This window comes from Cyprinodon tularosa, unplaced genomic scaffold (genome assembly GCF_016077235.1).
Source record: "Cyprinodon tularosa strain WSP-4 unplaced genomic scaffold, ASM1607723v1 ctg240, whole genome shotgun sequence".
NCBI lineage: Eukaryota > Metazoa > Chordata > Actinopteri > Cyprinodontiformes > Cyprinodontidae > Cyprinodon > Cyprinodon tularosa.
In genome coordinates, this window is record NW_024038897.1 from 666,577 (window position 1) to 692,883 (window position 26,307).

At 40.0% G+C, this 26,307-nt stretch overlaps 1 protein-coding gene across 2 annotated transcripts in view; it reads right to left on the bottom strand.

Moving 5' to 3' along the window:
- hmcn2 (hemicentin 2) overlaps positions 1-26,307 on the bottom strand; it is an 81,164-nt gene that overhangs the window by 13,901 nt on the left and 40,956 nt on the right. Inside the window, exons 29-66 of one of the 2 annotated variants that reach the window (XM_038287578.1) lie at positions 26,171-26,297; positions 25,915-26,072; positions 24,970-25,248; positions 24,743-24,885; positions 23,216-23,366; positions 22,890-23,102; positions 22,685-22,798; positions 22,398-22,585; positions 22,204-22,300; positions 21,053-21,214; positions 20,828-20,941; positions 20,449-20,645; positions 19,739-19,820; positions 19,507-19,638; positions 19,275-19,418; positions 19,028-19,187; positions 18,522-18,646; positions 15,026-15,209; positions 14,840-14,937; positions 14,472-14,750; positions 14,186-14,376; positions 12,310-12,391; positions 11,649-11,785; positions 11,428-11,569; positions 9,017-9,161; positions 8,781-8,908; positions 8,478-8,634; positions 8,271-8,392; positions 8,027-8,191; positions 6,391-6,498; positions 6,142-6,276; positions 5,842-5,976; positions 5,414-5,683; positions 5,139-5,329; positions 3,295-3,508; positions 3,092-3,223; positions 2,805-2,995; positions 850-931 (exon numbers count right to left, since the gene is read on the bottom strand). In XM_038287578.1, the coding sequence (XP_038143506.1) occupies positions 850-931; positions 2,805-2,995; positions 3,092-3,223; positions 3,295-3,508; positions 5,139-5,329; positions 5,414-5,683; positions 5,842-5,976; positions 6,142-6,276; positions 6,391-6,498; positions 8,027-8,191; positions 8,271-8,392; positions 8,478-8,634; positions 8,781-8,908; positions 9,017-9,161; positions 11,428-11,569; positions 11,649-11,785; positions 12,310-12,391; positions 14,186-14,376; positions 14,472-14,750; positions 14,840-14,937; positions 15,026-15,209; positions 18,522-18,646; positions 19,028-19,187; positions 19,275-19,418; positions 19,507-19,638; positions 19,739-19,820; positions 20,449-20,645; positions 20,828-20,941; positions 21,053-21,214; positions 22,204-22,300; positions 22,398-22,585; positions 22,685-22,798; positions 22,890-23,102; positions 23,216-23,366; positions 24,743-24,885; positions 24,970-25,248; positions 25,915-26,072; positions 26,171-26,297 (5,874 nt within the window). Of the gene's footprint in view, positions 1-849; positions 932-2,804; positions 2,996-3,091; positions 3,227-3,294; positions 3,509-5,138; positions 5,330-5,413; positions 5,684-5,841; positions 5,977-6,141; positions 6,277-6,390; positions 6,499-8,026; positions 8,192-8,270; positions 8,393-8,477; positions 8,635-8,780; positions 8,909-9,016; positions 9,162-11,427; positions 11,570-11,648; positions 11,786-12,309; positions 12,392-14,185; positions 14,377-14,471; positions 14,751-14,839; positions 14,938-15,025; positions 15,210-18,521; positions 18,647-19,027; positions 19,188-19,274; positions 19,419-19,506; positions 19,639-19,738; positions 19,821-20,448; positions 20,646-20,827; positions 20,942-21,052; positions 21,215-22,203; positions 22,301-22,397; positions 22,586-22,684; positions 22,799-22,889; positions 23,103-23,215; positions 23,367-24,742; positions 24,886-24,969; positions 25,249-25,914; positions 26,073-26,170; positions 26,298-26,307 lie in introns of both variants that reach the window. The other variant, XM_038287577.1, reaches the window with a different exon arrangement.

The window sequence follows — 26,307 nt, forward strand, 5'->3', positions numbered from 1 at the left end:
AGCACTGAGGAACTGCACGGGGAGAGTATATATAGGAGACAAAACAAAGACTGGACTAATGAGCTGACAAGGAACAGGTGTGAACGGAAGCAACTAGAAGGAAGCCAAGGGGAAAGGAAACAAACACAAGGGGGCAACAGAGAGTAACTTAAGAACAAAACACTGCTAGAAAACAACTACAAACACAAAGGAACTAAAAATAAACTTAAATAGAGGACAGAACTCTGACAGGTTCTAGTTCTGGGTGTACAGAGTAGGATTTAGTCCAGGAGCAGCATTTAGTTCTTATGTTCCACTCATCTGGAACAAACTGAAGACTGTAAAGATACTGAAAGCCTGAGTTCTTTTCATACAAAGATAATAACCCATTTGTTTATGTGACCTTCTAAAGTTAAACTGTTAGCTGAGGTATTATTAGTTTTATATGTTTTATTTACTACCTGTTTTAATCATGTTTTTATCTTTAATTGCATTTATTTTGCTTTTATACTTCCATTTTATTGTTTAATTCATTTAATTCATGTGTACTCTTTAGATTCAGTATTTGTACTGAATTGTGCCATAAAACTAATCTCACCTTGCCTTGGTGTTAGTGTTTCCACTTTTTATGCTGCGCATGTAAGCTTAGGTACACATTATGTTCAGATTAGTTTATTTGCTTTTTAAACTTATTATACATAATCAACTGTATTTTTGTGGTGTGAATGTTACTTTACCTTTATTTTATTTTGTACAGTTATTTTGCAGATGAAGCTACCTTCATCTTTAATAAAGTGAAACAATGAAATAATACAGTAGCTTATTTCTTATTCAAAGCATAATCTGTGAAATGAAATGATCTGAACTTACTCTGAACCTTGAGAGTAATGGTCCTCTCAGCTTTTCCAGCCTCGCTCTCCGCCACACATTGATATTCTCCTTCATCTGCAGCCTGTGGATCGAACAGTTTATGAAAAAGGTTTCCCTCAGTCCTTATTCTACCATCTTATACTGGCACAGCAATCCTTCAAAACAACACTCTCTGTAAGTCAGTTACTTTTACAAAGAAAGAAAACTAACAGGGAAAAGGTTGACATGTTCAGTGGAGCAGCTGGTTTTATTCGATTAAGTTCTCATGACGGACAGCGTTTGTCTAGGGAGGGGGAAAGCTGACATTAGAGTCCTCTGTGGGAAGGGCAGCCATCCGTCTGCAGGAGTCTCAGCTGCAGGCTGTTCAATTACAGCTGCAGCTACAGACTATAACAAGGTTACAGATGAACAAAGGCGGGGCGAGTCTGGCAGCATGCAGCGGCCTCTTCTTCACATCGCTCCTTGGCTAATGCTGTTAGCCTCTCTGTCTGAACTGAATCTGATTTGGATGAGAGCAGGGACACCACAGGGCGGTCACAAACTGTCCCTACACCCAGGGGGATTGCAAATGAAGCTTAAATTGGATAAATGATACCATGTTTGTTGAGGAAGGCCTAATTATTTAAACTTAAGTAACAATAATTAATGTGATTGGAAAAATTCATACAAAGCATCTGTGAATCATTCTGCTCAATCAATCTGCTTTTACCTATCTGCCATAAAACAGTTTGGTTGTCTGAATGTGTCAGTTTGGTCCATATTCACTCTTGCCGGGTCAGCCAGTTGCATTAAAAGGCACCTGGATGCAATAGATTTCCTCTTAAATGCTGGTTTTGTTAAGATCACTCTCTTCCCCGGAAGAACATCTGTTGACACTTAGAAGCAGTTTGACATTCAATGTCTATTTAATCTCTTAAAGGAAAAGTCTGGTTATATTCCAAATACAAACTTCTGAAAGTACTTTAAATATGCAATTATTACATACTGTTCAATAAATGATAACTGTATTTAAGTAAGAGTGATGTTCATTTGAATGTGCTTTACTGGAGGCATCCGTGTTTGTCAAAGAGCATACTGCCACCTACGGGTTTGTGACGTCACAGTGCGGTATCGGCTGTTGATCAAGTCCCAGTCCTGTATCTGATGTTTTTCACAACGCGCTATTATCCAATCCAATATTATCATCTAGAAAACGAAATGTTGGTTACATATTATGTGTTTTCTTCTCTGGCCAGAAGTTCAATGGCATATCCTCCCTCTTCAAGTTGGCAATCCAACGATGAACCGATGAGTCCATGGAGGATAATGAATTGGAAAGGAATTTTTTTTTCTTTACTTTTAACCGATGCATTACATTATCCAACTGCCATGCACGTGGGCATTGTCAGTTTAACTATAACTCTGGTGAATTGCAATGGTGAAGTCCTCTGGAAATCTTAAATAATTCTTGTTGATTGCAGATGTGTCTCGTAGTTCCCATTGATTTTGCTTGTAAAGCGGGGAGAATGGCGCTAGGCTTACCGCACCGTGATGTGACTGCCAGAAGATGGCAGGAGTGAGGTGTTACTATATTTGGGCAAAAATGGCCGTTCTCAGACTCAGTCATCAAGATGAAAATTATTGTTTTCAAATTTTTACTGAACGCTAAATACATTAAATCACTGCAAACGTATTAAGTTTTAGGTATAGATAATGATCCGTTGAATATACTTTGTTGACCGACTCTTCCTTTTTAACATTAAACAGTTTTCTGTTGACTCCTTTAGTTGACGTGGGAAAATTATATAAAGAGTTATCCGTGTAGATAATGAGCCACACACTGGTTTGACTCTAGTTTTGACTCTTCTCTAATCAGTCATCATCAATCTCCTTTTTTTTTTACTGATGTCATTGATCAGAGAACACTTTTTTTCTATTTACAGTTAAAAAATAGAAGATAAGGAAGTTGGATTTACAGTGATGCTGTAAATGACCAAAGATCCGTTGCGGAGCGTTTGCATCCGGAGGAGGCGATGTAAAGGCTTTCCATTTCGCAGCCAGCGGAGGACAGGGCTGGGGTCTCCATGAACCGGACAGTCAAGCATTGCAGCTCCACCTTGGACAACCGTCTGAGATGTGTGGGCTTCACCCTTTAATACTGGTGGTTCTGAATGGGGCAGAGAAAAAATAACGCAGCAGGTGAGTAAATTATGATTTATTCAGTAGTTATTAAAGTCAAAAGATTCCTTGATTAAAATCTCACCTCTGATACGAACAAACGAGAGAGCTCTAATGGAGCCCACGCTGTTCTCTGCTAAGCACACATAGGTCCCAGCGTCGTTTAAGGTCACATTCTCAATGAGGACCGAGCTCCTCCCTGCCTCATCTGTGATGGCTGCTGTAACAGTTAAAATAGATTCAGAACCCAGATTCTGTAATTAACCAAGATAAATAAGCAGATAGTACCTTTATACAGCTTGTTGTTGAAAGTCCAGGAGATGGTGGGAGGAGGTGTTCCCTGAGCGTGGCAGGATAAGGCCAGACTCTGTCCTTTGTTCAGGGTTACATCCCCTGGCAGCTCTTTAAAGACAGGCCGGGTGTTGATTGACAAGTGGATGTCGCGTCTCACCGAGCCTGCAGCATTGGTGGCCACACATGTGAATGTACCAGCATCTTCCAGCTGTGAAAAGAAAAGAGTCAAAACCAATTCCTCTCCAAGCAGCTAAATCCATGTATCATTCGTTCAGTTTATTTTTTATTGAAAATGTAAATGATTTTTTTTTCTTTAATGTAGAGAAATGGGAAACAGTTTTGATTTTCAATTACCATTTTAAATCAAATAAATTAAAAAAAACAAAGGAATATAGAATACATTATTTTCATTTTTATGAAATACCTCAGCCTGCTGGACACTGGACATGTGCAAGGTGGCTTAATTTAACAAACCCAATCCTCTGTTGTGTTACTCTTTATTATATTTAACAGCTACTTTTAATACAGTTGATCACAGTATTTTACTGTCTCGCCAAAAGAACAGAGTAGGCATTGGTGGCATTGCTTTGGACTGGTTTAGGTCCTATCTGTCTGGCAGAACACTCTCAGTAGAAATTGCTTCTGCTCCACTGTCATGTGTGGTTCCCCAGGGCTCAATTTCGGGACCTTTGCTGTTTTCTTTGGACCTCCCCCACCTGGGTTCCAATTTTAGAAAATATGGCATCTTCTTCCACTGCTGTACTGATGGTTGCCAAATCTATGTGCCCAAACCAAGTGATGGCTGGTCAATTAAACCACTTTTATTATCTCTTGGGGATACCAAAGCTTGGATGGTACTAAATTACCCGCATTTTAATAAAGAAAAGACAGAGGTACTTGTGTTTGGAACTAGTGGAGCATGTTAATCTCTCTCCATCAATCTTGGCCCCCTAGTGACACATATTAGGTCCTCAGTCACAAATCTTGGATTTAGGATGGACAGTGATTTTAAACTTACTTTAATAGGCAACTTCTTACTGAAATTGCTGTAAAATAACTACTCTAATCATAATAAGAACTATGACAAAATTATAATAATACAATAATACAAAGTTGTCATTTTGGGGGTGGGGGGCCTGGAACTGAACCTGGTATTTTCCCATTCTCCCAGGACAGCCACAGAAAAAGTTGCTCAGTTGGAGAAGTGTTAACCTGCCAATGAGAAGGTTGTCGGTTTGACTCCTGCTCCCTGCGCCACACGCTGACATTGCTTTGGACTGAAAACTTCACATTACTTTACCCTAATCTGTATGTTAGCGTATCAATCTTATAGGTATAGCTGGATGAACACGGGGGCTTAGATTACAAGAAAACAATTAAACAGCTTCTCTCTGTGTATTCTTAGAAAACATAGCCTCTGACATGAACAGAAATTTTTTTTATTGGCTTCCCACAGCTCATTCACTTTATTTTAAAAGTAGTTATTTTTAGTTTTTCTTCCATCTTCCAGTTTTCTGCAAAAAAAAAATATCCACTCTCTACACAAAAAATCACAGCTTTGTCAGGAAATTAGCAGAAAGTATTTTCTGAACATCTTGTTGATACTGCTGAAACAAAATTTTAAGCTTTATTCACTCAGTAAAAACTTCCACGCTGAGGTGTCTTCAGTTTAACAATGTACTGCTTAGTTCTCATTTGTTTCCTGATATTGATACGGTTGGAATTTTAATTTCTCATCACTTGGTCAGTCCAATCAAGCTGTAAACTCTGAGATTCCTGTCACTGGCCGATTTCTCTGCCCACCTCTAGAGGACACTACCAATGAAACCAAGTCTTACCTCCACCCTCTCGATAATCAGCTCTCCAGATCGCAGGATGGTAAATTTGCCAAGAAGGTTTAGGACAACAGCCCCATCCTTCTCCCATGACACTCTAGGTGCTGGTAAGCCCTGAGCTGCGCATGGCAGTAGAGCCTGAAACCCCTGAATGACAGACAGCTCTGTCTGAGCTGGCGCAATCATGGGTGGAACTGAAATACAATAAACAGAAGTACTTTTAATTTGTTATAACTCACACACAACACCAGGTGGAGATAAACAAAGCCTCATCCCACCTTGAATGATTAGCCTAATATCATGGGTAACTCTGCCGGCCAGGTTTTTAGCTGTGCATGTGTAGATTCCTGCATCACTGCGCTGTGTGGAAGCAATAGCCAGAGTTCCATTTGAAAATATGCGTGTATGAGCACCGTCAACCAAACGCCTCCTCTCTTTATGCCAAATGACTTCAGGCTGAGGCTGACCATCAGCTGCACACTCCAGACTGATGGGCTGGCCTAAAACAGCGATGTAGTCATTTCGAGGCACACTCAGCACCGGTGGAACTGGGAGAGAAAGCAGGAGAGTGAATTTATAAATTTCCTTTAAAGACGGCCTATAAGATTGTGTGTTTCGTAATTGCAGATGGCATATCTACTGTGACAGCAAGGCATTCATTCAATTATTAATTTAATACAGTCTTGAAACCAGGAGTCCCTTTTACCTTGAAGGACCAGTTTGGTTCTTGCTACAGCTACACCTGCCTCATTCTTTGCGAGGCACTGGTAGGTCCCAGCATCTCCAAGAGTCACGCGAGAGAATTTCAGAGCTCCATTGGAGAGAACAGCCAGCCTGTGGCCTGGAACAGAGACACAAGCCCAATCAGTTCAATTAGAATAAATAACAATCCTGTGAGGGCAGTGGAAGGAATGCTATTGTTAAAGTAAAAATTATGTTAAAATGATTTTCAATGGCAGTACATTCCAGCTGAGTTTGTTAAAGAAAATTCTTATGTTCTTCTCACCCGCTGCTATAGGAACACCTTCTCTCTGCCAGGTGATTAATGGTCTGGGGAATCCATGAGTTTCGCAGGGAAGGACGGTTCCATGATTCAACAGTACCTGTACTTCCTCCGCCATTGGCCGGATCTCTGGTGGTTCTAGAATAATGAAAAGGGAAACTTTATTTTACAAGTGACCTGCCACTGTATATTCCATAATAATCCATCTAGTATTTTTACATGATGCCTGGCCTCAGGTCCATCAGAACCTACCTTGTACTGTCAAAGAGATATGCTTGTGAGCCACTCCTGCAGGGTTTCGGGCTGAGCATGTGTATCTGCCAGCATGACTCGGCAAAGCAGCAGTGATCTCCAACACCCCTGCATCAATATGGAGAGAAAGAATCCTGTATAATCCTCTAGGATCATCATATCAGTACAACAACTTTTAAAATGCAAGGAGCAAAGAAATCTGAGGAACAGACATGGAGTTATCAAGGTATACCAAGGTTGCCTGGATGCCAACTCTGCAAATACTAATGCTAAACATCTAACTCAGCTATTCAGAAAAAAAGCAGCAACCTCTGCATGGTTTCTTAACCCTTTTGCTCTGTTAATGCGGCAACAATGCTCAAAAGCTGGACCGATATTCACCCACGTTTTGCTCTTCTTTTTTTATTTACATATAATAATTTAATGCTAAAAAGAAGCCATTTGTGATCTTTATCATGCTGCTAAAAGGATCTGGCAACTTCTCTCACACAGCTTCACATTACTTGTCCTATTGGTGTATAATCTTTCATTCTGATGGATTACCATCATTTGGACAAGTAAATATTTATATATTTTGGACCTGAAACAATTATGTATATGTAATTTTTTTTTATTATTCTGTACTGTAGAGCTTCTCTGGACTATTCATTTTTGAGAAATGTGTGGTTTGGATGAATAGTTGTAGTTATGACTATTAAAAAGTAACGGTTGCATTTTACATTGTTTTTCCTACGATTTAGGTTTTTAATGATGAAATCCCATATAAAGTTATATGTTTTTTATGGCCATATGGAGCATCGGCTAATGCAATGTTCCCCTCCCCCATTCATTGCTACACAATGCTGAGCACAAAGCACTGTAATACTATTGGGTGCACCATGTATTCTTTATACCTTTTTAAGTCTAAATAATTTTCGAAACTCATAACAATACCAAGCATTGCTATACTTTTCTACATTATAACTGCAATAACAATATCTCTTATCTGTTTAAAGATAGCATTACACTTAAATCAACATTCTTCTAACTATTAAAAAAAGAAAATTTGTTTTATTGGCTGAATTAATATTTTTTTTCTGTATCATACATTATCTAAATGTCTTTTTTTATCTTAAATGATTTATTCGATGGGAATCTCACACTGTCGAAATGCTGGTGAAGATTCTGTCATCCAGGTCAAAGTCATTCAAAAAAAGTAAAAAAAACAATCCACTGGACTTTGTTTCCAAAGAATCCAGGAAGCTTTTCAATTAAAAAAATTCAGAAATAGCATTGAGTTTGATACTTTATAGAGTGGACCAAAAACAACGCCTTGTTTTGGCTTAGACAACATGCTTATTGAACCTGACGAACGGGTCCATCCCTTTGCAATGGGGGTCGTTTGGTTCCTTTGTTAACCTGTAATACCCCAAACCTGTCTATGTCTCTGAAATGGGGGTCGTTACTGGAATTGTTGGCCAGGCTAGACAGACGAGGTCTTCTGTTCCCCTGTAAGGGGGTGGTGTTGCTGTGATAGCGGGAAGGAATAAACTCAATCGCTGAATTGTAGGTTTTTGAAAGTTGAAATCTGAGTCCACCCCCTCTGTTTAAGGTTGGCTAAAGCCTGCTAAAGAGCGAATTAATCCAACTTTCTTACCAGTGGGAAGGACACGGTAACCTCCTCCCCTGTTGCCCAGTTTGGCTCCTCCCTTGGTCCAGGTCACGGTGGGCTGAGGCTGTCCTTGTGCACGACAAGGCAAAGACACAGGTGCCATTTTCACAGCCTTCACTGTTGTGACGTCATCCTCAATCGAAGGTGGGACTAAAGGGGAAAATAGAAGTCAAGCATTGAAGTGTCTGTAGCAACAATTTGAATATGTTAGAGCACTCCAAATTATTACCTTGGAGGATAACTTCAATCACCCTGCGCTCTTCTCCTACATCATTGACCGCCGTACACTCGAAATAGCCTTCATCCTCGTCAGATGGTGATAAAAGAACAAGAGATCCAGAGGATAGTAACCTGCAGGCAGAACAAGACTCTGTAACTTCAGCTCTGTGGGTTTACGTCAAATTAAAAGTGAAAAGAAGCACGGCTTTGTATGGACCTGTATGCACTGGGATGCTGGTTAACGTCAAGTGGAGTTCCATTCCTCTTCCAGGATATTTTAGGTGGCGGTATACCTGTGGTCTCACAATTAAGCACAGCTCTACTTCCACTGGTTACTGTCATGTTGATGGGACCTGGACTGATAGAAGGACCAACTAAAAAGAGATAGAAAGGCTTTAGATTTAAGGGGAAAATACGTTTTACAGGTTTTTTCTGTTCTGATTTATAAAAAACACAAAAAATGTAAATCACAGACAAAACTGTACTAGATTAACAAAGATACTGCATCTGATGTGTTTACCAAACACCCGCAGATCCATTGCACGGCGATCTGAGCCAGCCTGGTTGGAGACAGTGCAGTAGTAGCGACCAGCATCATTCAGCTGAGCCCCACGTAAACGCAGAGAGCCCTCAGATAACACTGTGTACCTGAAATCAACCCTCAGTTTCAAAGCAAATCATTTAGATGACCTACAGTTGGTGTGTCTAAAGCTCCAGCAAGTGACATACGCTTTGCCTGGATATCTTAGGACTTACTTATCGTTATCCTTGGGCACAGGGAAGCCATCTTTCCTCCACATGACCGAAGGTGAGGAGTCATCTTGTACTTCACAAGGTAAAACCACATCCTGCCCAAAATGAACGGTTACCAACGAGGTGCTTTCCTTTATCACTGGTGGCACTGCAGATGCAGAGGTAGACATATTTAGATTCTTAGGATCGTATTAAGCATCATTATGTAAAATCCATTCAGGGTTAGAATTTGAATACACAATGTTTAGTGATTTAAAGAAATAAAACTGATAGGCAGATTAATAGGGATCCCATAAATCATGTCCAACAACCAAGCTTTTAGAATAAAAGATAAAGAGCTATTGATTTTAAACTATTTTATAACTTGGAAACATCATTTATCACAGCCTGATTCAACAAATAAACATTAATAAACCAGAAGAACAATATACATATCAGTAAATATTTGACTTTTAAAGAATAATGTAAAAACTCATGATGGAATTTGGATCACATAAAAAGAAGTATTTATACTTAGATTTTAACATTTATTTAATGAGGGAACCTAAAGAGGTAATAAGTAAATCAGAGGGAAAATGTCAAATATTTTTTACATTCATCCAATAAATACATTAATAATAAATCTCATACATGTGGTGGGTATTTTACATGCAAACCCCTTACCTCTGGTTCTGTTACAAACATTTTAATGGTAAAAAGATTTCACCAGTGTGCAAAAAAACTGCTTTATAGGTTTGCTCAGAAACATTAGTAAGTTTACAGCATCATAAGGAGGACAGCAGGCAAGGCAGGGAGAAAGCTTTCGCAGTTTGACGTAGAAAAAGAGCTGACTCATATTTAGCAACCATATTAAGGCCTGGTCGCCCACAGAAACTGACAGGCTTGGCTTGGAGAGCATTAATCAAAGAGGCAGCCAAGAGGATCATGGTAACTGCAGAAATACATGGGTGGGAGACACAACTAATAACCCATAAATCCAAAAACTCCATTCCCACCATTAGACATGTTATCGGGATTATAATATGTAGATGCATGTCTTTGAGAGGGTTATGGATATCTTCTCAGAATGGACAGTATGATGGATAGAACTAAATACAGGAAATCCTGGAAAAGAATGATTATAGGCAAACAAACGTCTGAGACTGGGGTGGAAGACGACCCTAAACATACAGCCTTTATAAAGCCTTAGAATACTTTAGATTAAAGCTAGTGGGCGGCAGGGGGCTGGTAGAAAGGAAAGCATTTCTACGCATTACCCATTTCAAGATGCAAAAAAAAAAAAAAGATGTAGATAGCAATTTTGAATTATGTCAAACTTCTTTTAAACATAAAATGAATAGCTGAACTGAAAAACAATGACTCTTTAAAATAGTTAGTTTTGTGATTATTATTATAAACCTCCCACTTTTAAAGCCACGTGAAGTTTAGTGATTGTAGTTTATTCTATTGAAATATGCTATTTAAATTTGGGGGGGATTAAAGGGGTGTGAAAACTTTTTGGGAAAATTTGGAAATCATTTGATTAAAGTATACTAATGTGATAAAAGAGGCCCAATAACCTTTAGACCTCAATCAAACTGAATTTGGCAAGACTTAAAAATAGTTGTGCACAGATTAGCTCCACTTAATCTAAAAGCTTGTGGGATATTTTGCAATATAGCTGTGATACCGGTAAGTGTGAGAAGCTGATCAATTTATACATAAAAACTTTCTATAGCTGCGGTCTAAGAAATAAGTCAAAAGATTATCTGACTTAAAGGCACAATGCAGACTTTGTGACCTAAAGAGTTGACACATGAGTTATTTTAAATGATTCCTCAGGCCAATAAACGGTGCTAAACGCTATTAATGCTACAAGCAAGGCTCTTGAAATACCACCTATGTAAGTTGGGAAAACATGCATCCGTCATTGGCCAGGTCAGCTTATCCCTTTACAGCCACAGGCTCTTATATCGTCATAGAGCTACAGTGAGGCTTTTGCTCCAATTCCCAGCCCACTGTCACCTGCCGCCACCCTGCAGGCTGTTTTATTAAAAAATAAACAATCTTAAATCTGCCGTACCTGTCTCCATGATGTGTTCTGCATATGGGTCAGAAAACTAGGGACCATTACATACAGATGCACAGATACAGATGTTTAGTAGAAGCAGAATACTGGCAGTTACGGATCTAGCGCCCCTAGTGGCCAAAAGTTACACATTGTGCCTTTAAAGATGTCTCTAATATATTAGGGTATTAGCCTGACGTAGTTCGGAATGGCACCCAGGCTATTAGGGTATATCCCTAAAGTATATAGATATAGATAAATGTATTAAGTAACATTTTAAATCACATGAGAAATCTGATAAACTTTCAGTATGAATTTTTTTTTTTTATGTTCATAAAATGTTTCATCATCTTTTTGTTATACTTACAGAGAATCTCCACAGTGAAGAAGAGACTATTGCTTCCAGCCATATTAGTGACTACACAGCTGTATTGGCCACTGTCCTCAGGCTTCACCTCCTGAATCTCCAGGTACTGACCTCCTGCTAGCTGCTGGATACGGCCGTTAGGCTAAGGTTACAGGAAGACAGAAGTTAAAGGCAGTTCAGTATCATCTTTTTCTCAGGCTTTTATTTTGTCGATTCTGTACCTGCAGCTTTGCATCATCCTTGTACCAGTCTATATGTGGAGGGGGGTCACTGTCAGCCAAACACTCTAAGGTCAGATGTCCATTAAACGGCACGGTCACCGTTTTTACATCACCGGAGCCTAGGAGTGTTGGTGGGACTGTGATATAAAAACAAATAGTTTTAGTAAAACAAATTAATCAAAGCAACAAAAAAACCCTTAGGCATTTATGAACTCAGGGATTTAGAGAGTTAGGTTAGGGGGCTTTCACAACTAAGTGTTAAAACTGCAAAATATGTGTCTAAATTCAACTTAAAACAATCGATGGAAAAAGGACAAAAAAATAAAGATGTTAACGGAAATGCAGCTTAGGTACAGATTGGCTAAAACAAAGAAAGAAGGATAATAATTTTTCTCTTTGCTTTATTTACAATAACCTTATGTGTTAGATTAAAATTTAAAGAAGGATCCATTTGTTATAACATGAAACAGAAGGTGGAATACATTAAATGTGCTTAGAAATTTCAAATCAAACCCGAATCATTATTCTAAAACCATCAATCACTCTGTGCATTCTGAGCATAATGAAGCAGCAAATGTCTGTTTTAGCAGCCATCATCCTCTCAACTTTATTCATTATGTCCTAAGAATATGAAGGATTTAGAAAGTACTGCTTGTGTTACCTTGCACTCGGACCCAGTGGCTTCTTCCATCCTCTCCAGCGAGGCTGCTGGCCAAGCAGGTGTACAGACCTGCATCCTCGACCTTTTAAGGAGAGCACATTCATCAGCCTGGATGCTTCTGGCAGAGCAGCCTGTTTTCAGCTAGACTGATGACCTACATTAAATATCACGATCTTTGTATTTTAGATGAGATTATGACAATATTTCTAGGTGTGAAAATGTGAAACAGGCACTTCATAAACTAACAGTGGGGTTTAGACAATCAAGCATTAATTTCAACATTTTTTAACGCATTTAATCTTTTGTACTTGTTCACATTTGGACACATTACAACAACAAACTCTTAGATGTTTGGTTGGAAATGTATTCTACGACCAATAATAAGGACAATATATTTGCAAAATGGAAAAGAAAAAAAAAAAGCAAATTAAACCTTCACTAAGCTTTTGTTTTCATCATCAACTAACTCTGGTGATGTGAAATACACTGCATCAATTTGTCCTCTTAGATTTATCTAAATAGTAAACAGCTTTAACCTGAGACAAAATCAGTAGAGCTGAGTGGTGAGGTTCTCAGAGGTTTGTCTGATAACTAGGGAACAGCATCTGCAGTGGCAGAACGGCAACATTTTTACAATACTTAGTGGAATTTGGTTAATTTGGGCAGTTTTTTTAAATCGTTTTTTGTTCTCTTACTCCAAAACGTAAAGGTATAGTGGTATACAGTAGTATAGTGTAGTGTTCGTTCTCCGGGGGATCATTTAAATAATTGGTCCTCCTAATTGTCAATCATTCTGGTGATTTGTTTACATAAGGCCGTCCTACTTGCTAATCCTCATTTTCACTTACCGGTGGTGAGTCTGACAGAGTGGAAAATTGGCAAATCTTCTTTTGGAAACTAAGCTTGTATGAGTGATGCAAAAAGCAACTTATAAACAGAGCTTGCACGAGGAGAAATTAGCTCATGCATGTTTTCACACTCATTTAATAGGCGTTCCCTCTCAGGAGCAGGTACAGGGTTGTGCATGTACATTCATTTTTGAAGTGGAGAGGGCGTGTCTTTTCAAAAATCCTTGAAAATCCTCTACTATACATTTAAAGAAATTAAAATGTTCATTTTATTCTGTAATTTTAAGCTATTTACCATAAATGACTCCTGACTGCTGTGGACATTTCTAAACAGTTTCCTTTGTTAACTTAATCATTTTTATTTTTATAAAATGCATAAATAAATAAAAAAGTTTACACGTGATGTTTTGCAAGAAGCCTTACAAAACCTAATTTACTGCCTTCGGTTTAGAATCTCCTCTGTGGGCTAACCCTCATGCTGATTTTGGTGAATGAAAAATCTAAACCCATAGGATGTGGATTTAATATGACTTGATTGAATTCCGGTAAATTTGGACCAATTTTGGGACGGCCCCTTTGGTATGTAGTGCTTGCATTGATTCTAAAAAAAAGGAAGAGCCCTGCAGTACGGCATCCATCATGAAGACCGAGGAACACAGCTGACACATCAGGGAGGAAAATATGGCAATTTCAAATACAGACTTGGGTTTTAAAACAATTGTCCTATTTCATAAACATCAATGTTTTTTTTCCTATTAAAATCAACAAAGTTGAAAAAATCAATAGATAGAGGCTGGGTTGTTTTGTAAAGAGTAAGCTGAGCTCCAAATTGTTGAAGGCTGTAAATAAATCAGGTTCTATAAATTACGGAGTAGCTAAAAACACACACTTTACTTTTTAGACCTGAAAACCACTAATTATCAGTTTCATTATATTTATCACATAAAATGATAATAAAACCTACCAAAGTTTGTAACAAATTGAAAAAAAATATCAAAAAGTTCAATGTGTATGGATGTTTTGCAAACCTGAACTTTACTGATCCGGATGAATTGTCTATCCTGCTGAATGATGTCAGCTCCCTCCAGAGGCCGACTATCCTTCAGCCAGCTGATGGTCGGAGGAGGGACACCCACAGCGGAGCACTCCAGCTCAAGTGGACTGTTTACTGGTACGGTCAGCTCTTCTGGTGAGCTGGAGTGGGAAATCTTTGGAGGCTCTGGAACAGAAAGGAAAATGTTTTACTTCATTGTTTATTGAATTTTACAGCGTGACTTTTAGATGTGTAGAAATCAAACGCCATGATTGCTCTACCAAGCACGGTGAGGTTAAAGCTTTTGGTGCTGCTTCCTGCCTGGTTGCTGGCCACGCAGCTGTAAAGGCCTTCGTCTGATCGGGTCACATCAGCCAGCTTCAGGCGAGTCTCCTGTCCATCCAGCAGCAGGTTTCTATGCAGAGACAGTGGCTGTCCATCCTTCAGCCAGGTCAGCGTGGGAAGCGGAAACCCATGAGCCTCACAGGTTAAAGTCACCAAGGATCCCCGGACCACTGTAACTGGCTCCACTGGTTCAACATGATCGACACCAGGGGGCACTGCAGACCAGGAGCACAGGCTGAATAAACTCTCCAATATCCTAATTTATTTGTAACCTATTTAAAAATTGAGAAGGATTGGATTTTACCTTGAACTTGCACATCATAGCTGAGCTCAGCAAGGCCAGCTTGACTCCGTGCCACACAAGTGTAAACTCCAGAGTCGGATTGTTGCACACGAAAAATCCTTCATTGTCAAAGAGATGACCATTAGGAATGACTTCATCTCTAATAATCTAATTATTTACAAGATATCTGCCGTTATCTAAACAGACCTAAGTACAGCGTCACCAGAGAGGAGGCGAGTGCGAGGGGAGAGGAGCAGAGGCCGTCCGTTCATCAGCCAGCTGATCTGAGGTGGAGGGTTTCCAGCTGCGTGACACTCCAGAGTCACCATGCTGTCCTGAGTCACCTGCACCTCTCTAGGGACTGAGGTCTCACCAGAGATAGAAGGCGGGACTATGAACAAAGGGAGGCAAGTTATTATCAGATTAAATAATTCCATATAGTCTTTGATCTATTATGTCGATATCCATGGAAAACATGCACACAAAAAAAGAAATAGATCCATCAATCATTATTGTGGCATAGTCTCACACGGGAAAGTTGATAGAGATCCAAAATTACACAAACATTTGATTATATTTATTGAATTAGCAGAAAAATACAGTAAAGAATTGTTTTATCAGAATTGTACCATCTATCTATCTATCAATGATCTATCATCTCTGCTAGGCAAGGCAAGGCAAGGCAAGGCAAATTTATTTGTTCAGCACAATTCAGTACAAAGACAATGCAAAGTGCTTTACATGATTAAAATACAGGAAGATAAAACAGAATCAAAGCAAGTAGGAAAAAAATAAATAAATAAAAAAAAACAAAAAATGCAGAAACAAAAAAAGAACATTAAAAACAATTGGACGTTTTTGTTTTTTTTCATTTATTTATTTGATGATTTTTTTTTTTTTTTTTTTTTTGCTGGTGAAGATTCTCAGTCATCCAGGTCATAGTCATTCCAAAAAAAGAAAATGAAAAACAATCCACTGGACTTTGTTTCCAAGTTTGGACTTTGTTTGAAGATGTTACGCTTCCCATCCAAGAAGCTTTTTCAATTAAAAATATCAGGAATAGCGTTGAGTATGAAGTTTTTATACAGTAGCCCAACAAAGGCTTGTTTTTGTTTTGAAAACATGCAAATTTAAATGGATGAAGGGGTCCACCCCTTTGAAATGGGGGTCTTTTGGCCTCTTTTCTTCTAACCAAATGACCCCTTCGTCTGTTATTCAACACTATTCCTGACATTTTGAATTGAAAAAGCATCCTGGATGGGAAGCGAAATGTCTTCAAACTTGGAAACAGAGTCCAGTGGATTGTTTTTAATTTTCTTTTTTTGGATCTATAATCTATTTTGCATGCAGGGTCACAGGGGGGTTTGTGCATTCTGGACACCCCGGAGAGGACACCAACCCATCAAAGGGCAATCTAAAAAGACAGAATAACCTAACAGTCATGTTTTTGGATTGTGGAAGGAAGCCAAAGGCTCAGGGAGAACATGCAAACTCCATGCAGGAAAACATCAGGCTGGGATTTTAATCCAGGACCCTTTTAACTCTGATAAGTTGATAAATCTTTCATGAACCCAATAGACTTTTTTTCTGACATGACCCAGAGGCCAGTTTGTTTGAGCCACTGACCACTAGACTGATTGAAAGGCCACATCAGTTTAGCCAGCACTTAGACTGAGCAGGACAGTAAGGCAGAAAATAAAAGATCTCCGTAGCTGACTGTCCCATTTCAAGCTTTACAACTAGCATGTACAACTAGTTCTTTGAGGGTAATGCCCCCAAAATATCAAATTTTTGTCTGTGAAGATTCTCAGTGATCGAGGTTATGGTCAAGCTTGAAAAGTTCAGTTTAGGCAACTGGATGTGAAGTTTTCCAGAAGACGTTTTGCCTCATCCAAGAGGCTTCTTCAGTTCTAACTGGTGGTGGGGAGCACTGAGATTAATACACTGCAGGTGGAGCAAAGGAATCAGAGGGAACAAAAGGTGTCCATGTTCCCTCCTCCAGGATTGGCTAAGGGGGTCACCTGGGGAGTGTTAATGTTGTTGGGGGCGGGGGTAGTGTTGGACATGCCAGCTGACCCGATTGCCTTTACCCCTCATTGCGTGCTGATTTGTGTGTGAAATTATTTTTTTTTAACTATTTGACTCAAATCTGCATGGAATTAGATGCATATCTGTGAGTGACATGAACACATGGAAAACAAATTATTATCCAGCAATTCATTTTAACACAAAATAATAAACTTTGCTGAATAAAATAAGTATCTTAAACATAAGCCTGTCAGGCTTAACTTCAAATGGTAAAAATGGATATAAAGCAATAAATAAATAGTGCACATTTTTGGTGCAACAGCAACTTTTGCAAACTTGTAAACATATTTGTGTCTTAAATGCAATGACTGTAGGCTAGTTGTAAAACAGAAAACAGATCATTAGCTCAATGCCACATTATGTGGCGATAGCCTGCTTTTCCCACTTGTATTCCCTCTGAGCTCTTGCAGCAGTGAGTTGTTTGTCTTTAAGTGCTTCAGAGTAAAAGTCTGAGCAAGAAAGTTCATAATTGAGGCTGACAATGAGCTCAGCTTTAATTAATTCAGTGGAACTTTTGTTCCACACATCAGTCCATTTGTTCTTCGTTAAGGAGGAAATCCTCTCCACAAAACCAGTGGAAGATGGGATGCTGAGGACAAAGGACACAGCAGCTTGGGAAGGTCAGCTGCCTAAAAAAATTCCATCCACCTCTCTGCTCTTCCTTTGGACTGCCAGGATTCCTTTTCCTGCAGCGTCAGCATTTAAAACACTCTGTTCGTCCCCAATACTGCTCTGTTGTCTCCCGTTATCTTATCCATGTTTTGTATCTAACGTTCCCTTTTTCTTCATTTTCCATTAGCTTTTTACTGACTATTTTTTCACCCTCAATACGGGACAAAGTGTGTTCCTTTTCCACTAAATACAGGACAGGTACTTCTATTTTTAAATAAGGAAATTTTCTGTTTTACAAGGGACGATTGGCAACCCTAGGCGGGGGGGATTCAGAGTGGTTTGTGTCTAAAGTGGTTTAAAATCACCATTTTATTTGACCATTTATTATTAAAACATTGTTTGATGAAAGAAACCTAAGTAGTTCAGCACAGATGCATCTATAAGCTTGTAGCCTATTTTCCCTGAATTTACTTTGGGTCAGAAGTTCCTGTGCTTTTTGGCGGATGTGGCATCAAGCATTTCCATGTTAAACAGGTCCGACCTAGCTAACAGTCAAAGCTTTATATTAAGATGAATTTTGTGGAGGTGACCAGCCTCCAGATCAATAGCGACCTCAGGTAAAATGAAAAAAGTAAAAAAAAAAGTAAACGAATTGTGAAGTACAAGCATGAGCTACAGGAATGGGCAGTGCTGCAGTTCTATGTTTTGGCCACAGGTGGCAGTATGATTCGAAAACTTTGCAATGCTTTTATGACAAAGTACTCAGGGTGAATCAGAGAAATTGGAAAACTTCCTTTCACTGCAGGTAAAATATTTTTAAATGGTGAACAGTAAGACAAAGCATCTTACAAAATCAGGAATTTTGTTGAAACTTTGTTTTCCCTTAGTGACTAAACACAAAAGTAATCTACTGTAATAAAATATGAATTTCTCTAAGGCTTTGAACACGTTTGTCATTGGAGGAGCATTTCTAATAAAAGAATCATATAAGATCAAAACCAACCTAAAACCACCAGGGTGTAGATTTTGCTTTCCTGACCAGCGGGGTTGACAGCCAAGCACGTGTATGTCCCAGAATCCTCAGGGCTAAGCCTCCTGACAGTCAGTGTGCTGCCACTGGGGGTCAAACTGTGGGGTGAAGCATAAACACACATCCACATAATGTTTGTACGTTTATTCTCCTGTCATAACCACTTGACCTTTGAATCTTGCCGTTATTTACTTAGCATTATGAACATCTTCACATGGCTTTCACACAAACAGATTTGCTCTCTCTGGCTGATGTAGCTGCGATGATCATATCATGAGGAGAACAGCTGTGACACAGCTGCTCATATTACCCGTCATGGTGGAATTAAAACCATTTGTCTCCTTTTCTCTCGGTCATGCCTGTTATCATGTATTATGACTCATACTGTAATAGTCAGAAAGCTTCATTGAACTGTTTTAATCATTTCTGACATTTTCCTGACGAATCACTTCATGTAGTAAAGGACTTAAAAGTCTTACGAGATGTGATGCGTGTCCGATCCCTCCAAAGATTTTCCGTCTTTCAGCCAGCTGAAGCGAGGTGGCGGGATTCCATTTGCTCTGCAGTCCAGGGTCAGCTCCTCTCCTATGGGTCCACTCACATCAGATGCTTGGTCAGAGTTCAGGATGGTGGGCGAAACTGGGAGCCACAGGGATTATATAAAGCTATCACCATAAATCCTCACAGAAAACCTGAATAAGTCAGAGGATGTGGGGAAAATCTTACCGAGCACTGTGAGCGCAAAGTCTTTCTGTGTTTGTCCTTCGCTGTTCTTCACCAGGCATGTGTATGTCCCGGCATGAGAGAGAGTGAGAGGGCCCAGCTCCAGCCGGTTACCTCGCACCGACCACTGCCATTGCAGACTGCTCTCTGGTTGGCAAACACAACCACTTACTTCCGCTGTCACATATAAGAAATCCAGTTTTTCCCATTTCATCCATGGATGCCTTTCTCCTACCTATGGGAGTTCCATCTTTCAGCCAAGTGATGCTGGGGACTGGCACCCCTGTGGCCTCACACAGCAGGGCCACATTGGAGCCCAGGGTGTAATTGACAGACTCCCACTGAGGCCCATCAAGTATGGGTGGAACTAGGGGAATACATTTTGTTTGTAAACCTTCATGTATAACCTCTAACCTATCCGAGATAAATGTTTAAAGTTTCTATGTGTTTATCAGGGATATTCTTACCATGAACTGTCAGCCTGAATGTCCTGTCCACCTGTCCCGCCACATTGGACACTTTGCATGTGTACATCCCACCATCTGTAGTCTGTGTCAGAAAAAAAGTCTTAGCAGGGATTCATCCGTCCATAGATTTATCCATCCATTTTATGTCAGGCTTATCCCAAGAGGGGTCGTGAGAGGTGCTGGTGCCTATTTCCAGCCGTCTACAGGCGAGAGGCGGGGTACACCCTGTGTTGCCATCACATGGCAACACAGAGACAAAGAGGACAAACAACCATTCATGCACACATTCACACCTAAGGAGAATTTAGAGAAGCCAGTCATGTTTTTGGACTGTGGGAAGAAGCCGGAGTACCTGGAGAGAACACACACATGCTCAGGAAGAACATGCAAACTCCATGCAGAAAGACCCCGGGTCGAGAATCTGACCCAGAACCTTCTTGTTGCAAGGCAGCAGTGCTACCCACTGCTCCACTGAGCAGTCCTCCATAGATTTATTAAAGTGGAAATTTGTCGTTACGTTTTCTATCTTTCAGGAAAGGCTGTAGGCAGACAGTTTAAATAAATGTTTGCTGGCTCATAAATGTGCTCGTCAGACGCCAAACATCCACGAGCTGGTGAACAAGTCATGCTGACAGCCACTTAGTGTCCTTATAAGGGTTTTGTTTGGTTTCCAGCCTGACACACCTATGATGTAATGCATTTCTTCCAACCTGAACCCCTACGATCTCCAGCTGGTCTCCATTTATCTTCAGCCCGTTCCCTGCAGCCAGTTGCCGCCCATTCTTGTACCATGTGACCTCTGGCTCAGGAACACCATGAGCTTCACATCGCAGGATGACCGAAGAGCCAACTTGAGGGGTCACACTGTCAGTATCGGCGTCGTGCCGCGGCTTCAGGGAGGGTGGGACTGTTTGTTTGAAGACAATGGAAAGTTTGATCTATTTAGACAATGTTTGATTCAAAGCTAACCTGTCGTCAGCCCCAGCTGGTTAAAGATAAACACATTTTATTGCACGGACAAAGTGTTCAGATTTGATCATCTGTATATGAATCTGAAACGTGCAGATGGGTCATTGTGTGTTTGCTCACCATAAACGCTGAGGAGAAAGCTCTTCTGGTCCTGCCCTGCTGAGTTGCTAGCTGTGCACACATACTGACCCGCATCCTCCTGTCTCGCCCGAGGCAGCTGTAACATCTGGCCACCTTTGACGCACATTTAGGGTTTTATATGTAATCTCAGTGTTAAAATTGGATTGAAGGAACAGAAGTATAGATGATATAAAAGTCATTTTTAGAAGTTGACCCCTGGCTGACCTGGCAGAATGTGAACCGTGGTGCTAAAATGAAGAACCTGTCCATCCCTGGTCCATGTGATCTCTGGGGGAGGGTACGCTTGGACATCGCACAGCAAAGACATCGTAAGGCCTTCGATCACGCTCACCTCCTCTTCTTTAGGTCCTGTGATTCTAGGAGGCACTGAGATTGACATTTGCTTAGTGCAAACAAATGGATACATTTTGTCGTAATAAAATTAACTCCCCTGAGGCTTATTTTTTTTTTTACATTTTGTCACATTACAGCCACAAAACTTCACATTACATGATGTATTTAGCCAATGCTTTGTAGAGTCACCTTTTATTAAATGACAGCCTGAAGTCTTTGGACTTCTACATCTACATATTTTTATTTCTGTATTTTTTTTGCAGATGAAGCTTAATGTGATAAGATATAGAGTCTGTGCAAACATTTATTTCAATATTTGGTAGGTAATGGCTACAGACTTTGAATGGGCCTTTCAAACACACTAATAGGCTTCATCTAAATGTTCCATTGAAACTCAGATTATACATTAAGGAAATCGTCCTGTTAGATTCTGTATCTCTGCTCCAATCCAGTCTTTCAGCCTCTAACTGGATTTTTACAAATCAAGTTATATTCCTATCTTGGCTGAAAAAAAGAGTCCCCACAGTATGATACTGTCACCGCCATGTTTCATGGGAGGATTGGTGTGTTTAATTTGTACAATCGGACAAAAAGCTTATTGTGAGAAGACAGAACTGACAGACTTCTTGATAAGTGTTGAAAGATTTTCAGAAAATCCCGTTCCCTTCAATTTAAGCCTGTTTGGTGGTTCACAGATTTTTATTATGTCTGATACTTAAAATAAAATACATCACGATAGACTCCATTAACAAATGTGATGATTTTTAAAGGGATAAGATACCTTGGCTTTGTTTCGGGGTAACAGAGTTAGGGGGTTGAAACCAAAAGCTTCCAACACCTTTTAGGTTTCAACATATATTACTTTAATTAATGCTCTTTTTAGCTGAGCTCTTTACAATTAATGCAACACTTTGTGATGTTTATACAAAAACTAATCTCTGCAAACTGCACTGAGGATGTGGCTGTAACACAAGAAAATGTAGGAAAATGTTTATGGGGTTTGACTACTTTTAAAGTCTCACCTTGCACTGCCAGGTTGAAATGCTTCTCGACTGTTCCGACCTTATTCTCAGCCACACACATATAGTCAGCCATGTCTGAAACCTGCACACTGAGGAGCTGAAGGATCGAGATCATTGTGTTATTCCTCTGTATAAACTCCACAGCTGGGTCCGTCACAGGTGGGTAAAAACTCTGCAGGTAAAATGCATCTCACCTGAAGAGCTGTTCCATCCTTGCTGATGTGGTGCTGGGAGTCTGTGTGCACCGGCTGCCCATTTCTCATCCAGGAGATGACTGGAGCGGGGTGTCCAGTTGCGTCGCAGTGGAGAACAACGGTGCTGTTCACCACTGCTCCCATTTCTTCCATAAACTCCTCTGATGTGCCCATTATAACAGGAGGAACTATGAACACAAAAATAAATAAATAAAAATAAGCATGTATGCTACTATTTTAATAAAAAATATCAAAGGAGATAGTTTGTGGGGTTTTTTTTTCCTTACTCAGGACATCCAGTTCAAAATGCATGTGATCTTCTCCAGCCTCATTCACAGCTTGGCATGTGTACCTTCCACCATCCTCCTGTTGCACTCGAGGGATATGTAGCACCTGGCCTCCTGAAAGGATTTACAAATGACCCGTTAAAACAGCTTGGTCTATAAACATAAGGTCTCTGCAGTAGAGAACAGGTTATTGGTTTCAACTGACCAGGATGCAGGATCACTCCGTCAGCAGAGCTGAGTTTTCTACCATCCTTGTACCAGCTGAGTTTAGGAGGAGGGATGGCATTGCTCTCACAGGACAGGCTGACTGAGTGACCTAAGGCGACATCCCTCTTTTCCACCCTGTCCTCATTGTCTCCTTCATGTCCCAAACCCCAGGCTGCTTCCCTGTTTGTCACCCGCTGGAGGACAGGAGGAACTGGGGAGAAGAGAACACACCTAGACTGATCAACCTTTACTGGTGCAAATAAAAAGAGAAATTAAGGTTCTAACAGAACATTTAACTCAAATCTAAGTCAACTGTGTGAATACCTTGAACAGTGATATGAAAGTCTCTCTTATCCTCTCCAGCAGAGTTGGACACCACACAAGTGTACTGGCCTTCATGGGAAAGTCCGGCGTTTTTGATGTGGAGGAGGTGTCCCTTCTCCTCAATCCCAGCCTGGTAGCTTCCAGTCAGCAACTGCACACAAAAGTAAATACTTAAGCTTTGAAGATCATTATCTATTATATTTTGGAAATTCAGTATAAAAAGAATTATAAATATTTTTTGAAAGGATCAACCAAAAATTTTACAAAGTATGGGACCCTCTATTGGGTTATTTTGACAAACCTAAAAATCTCCCTTCTCGCTAGTAAACAAGTCTCAATGTAAAGTGTTTTCATTTTACTCCTTTTTTTTTTTTTTTTTTTTTGTTATTTTTATTTTCCTGCTGGCACAGGGGTTTTTGGGGTTGAATGGGGTTTATAAAAATATAAAAATGTTGAAATGCTGTTTGATTCTTGTTATACTGTACATAGTGAAAACAATTGTAGCAACTGCAAAACACTACAGTTTGAATGGCATTGTACATCTGTTTTAACAACAATAAAAATATGATAAAAAAAGAATGATGAGATTAAAAGCTATTCGTTATTAAAATGTATTGCTTTTTTATTGCTGGTATGGACTTTATGTTGGTTTTAACCGTTTGCAAGGTACAAACAAATGCATTAACTGTTATTTAGTAGATGACAATAATCCAGGAACGTGCTGGTGAAGATTCTCAGTCATCTATATCATAGTTATTCCAAAAAAGTATAAAAACAATCCACTGGACTTTGTTACAAACTTGAAGACATTTCGCTTCCCATTCAGGATGCTTTTTCAATTTGAAATGTCAGAACTTTTACTTTTTTGGGATCTTCCAGGAATATTTACTGATGGTTTCTCATATTGTCGTCCATCTGATGAAATTACAAAATTGTTCATATGCCTGGCAGTAAACTAGTCTTTCATTTTTCTACCAGCATGTTTCGCCTGAGTGGAAGAAATAATGATGTTTTGGAGTGGCCCCAACCAGAGAACCAGCTTGAATTTTAAAGAGAATCTGTGGAGGGAGCCAGCGATTAGGGAGATGGCATAGAGGCCTTCCAATTCTAAAAACTTGAAGTTTATTATCTCAAATAATTGGTCTAAATTGTAAAAAACATGTTTCTCAGTAACAATACTCTGAAAAATAGGTACAAGATAATTAATCAGACTTAGAAAACTTAGATATCTGCTTTAGAAGTTCTTTAAACTGTTTTTAAACTGTTATTTGGAGAGATCTAAAGTTGCAGGTTGAGGGAAAAAAACTTTTTCTAGTCAAAATGGTCACATTCAGGTCATGGATTCCTTTTGGACATGCTTTTGCTATAATTAACAGAATTACTCATCACACTCAATCTGGAGTGGAGGTGGTTTGTGCAAGCGGGTGTTTGTAGTGTTGCTTCTTGTAGTTCATACTGATCACCAGCAGAGGATGATAGAGGTCAGAAATAAGAGCTTTTAGCTTTGAATATACAGCATGAACTAACCTGTCCATCTTTAAACCAGTGAACCTTTGGTTCAGGGAAACCTTTGGCCAAGCAGGACAGAGTTAAGCTCCCGTTTATCCGCACTTTCTCTTCCTGTCCAGAAAATGTCAAGGATGAGGAATCTCCCTCTATCTGCGGTGGGACTAATGAGATGGAGAAGTTAGTGAATAGACCTCAGGGCAGTTCCTCCGGATCCTTTATCTCTCACTCCTATAAATGTGTCTTACCCAGAACACTGAGAGAGTAATGCTTAGTGGCTGTGCCTGCTGCATTGGTCGCCCTGCAAGTGTAGAGACCGTTGCTGTCTCCCTGTGCTGAGCCCAGGCGCAGAGCCTGACCTCCAAGAGTGTACGTCAGCTGAGGCGTGGAGACGATGGGATGGTTATCCTTCAGCCACGTGATGCTGGGTGTAGGTGAGCCCTCAGTATTACAGGAGAGGACTTTGGGGAAACCCAGCACGACTGACACCTCGGAAGTCTCATTTGTGCCCTTTATGATGGGCGGAGCTAAAGGAAAAGATCACAGTTGATATTAAAACACAAATACCAGAAGGTTCAGCTTCACAGAGGAGCCTGTAAAGCAGAGGTGGTGCAAAGGAAGGAAGAAGGTGCTCTGAAAGTTTGAATTTAAAACCATACCCAGCCTTTCATTAGAAGTACTACTACCAGATTATGCTTAGTATTACAGTCATTCTTTTCCACTGTTACCACACATTTAATCAGGGGGGTTGCTAAATGCGGTTGGTGTAATTTCCTTTAATTTATGTTTTTTTTTTTCAATATTCAGCTGCATTATCGTATAATTAGGATTAATTTAGATCTTCTATCAAGTAAATGTAAATGTATCTGCATATATCAGCTTCTTGATGTGTTTTTTTGTTATAATAAAGAAACTTGAGATAAGCTCAGAGTTTCCAGATTTAAATACATGCTTTTTATGTAAATCCTATGGAAATGAAATCAGAGGTTTAATGATGAATGAAGACGGCACTGAGTAGCTGAACAAGAATATGCAAATGATCGAGCTAATGAATCTCAAAGCCAAGTCATTACAGCAAACATGGGTTTAACACCTCCTGTTGCATGCTTCATGTAAACAAAAGGCTGCAGCTGCTGTGTCTGTGATGATGTGTTTTCCTTAGAGCAGTGCTTAGAACAGCAAATAGCAAACACCTTGAACTGTTAGTCTGAATTTCCGCATCTGAGTTCCCGCGCTGTTCCTGGCCAGACACTGGTAAAGACCCTGATCCCTCAGTCTTACTGACTTCACCTTTAGGACCTGCCCGTCTTCCTGAAACTCCACATGAGGGTCTCCTTCAGGGGACAGAACCCTGGACACATACACAGAAATCAATCATCCAACCAACGTGACTTTTAAGCCCTCTGTGTGAGAATGAACGTCATGATTCAGCTGTCAGTGATCCCTTACTCTCCGTCACGGCTCCATTCCACCCTCGGTGCCGGTCGCCCGCTTACTCGACACTGGAACTCCACCTCCTGACCCTGGACCACAGTAAACTCCTGCAGTCGGGATGTTCCGGAAATCTCTGGAGGAGCTGAAATAAG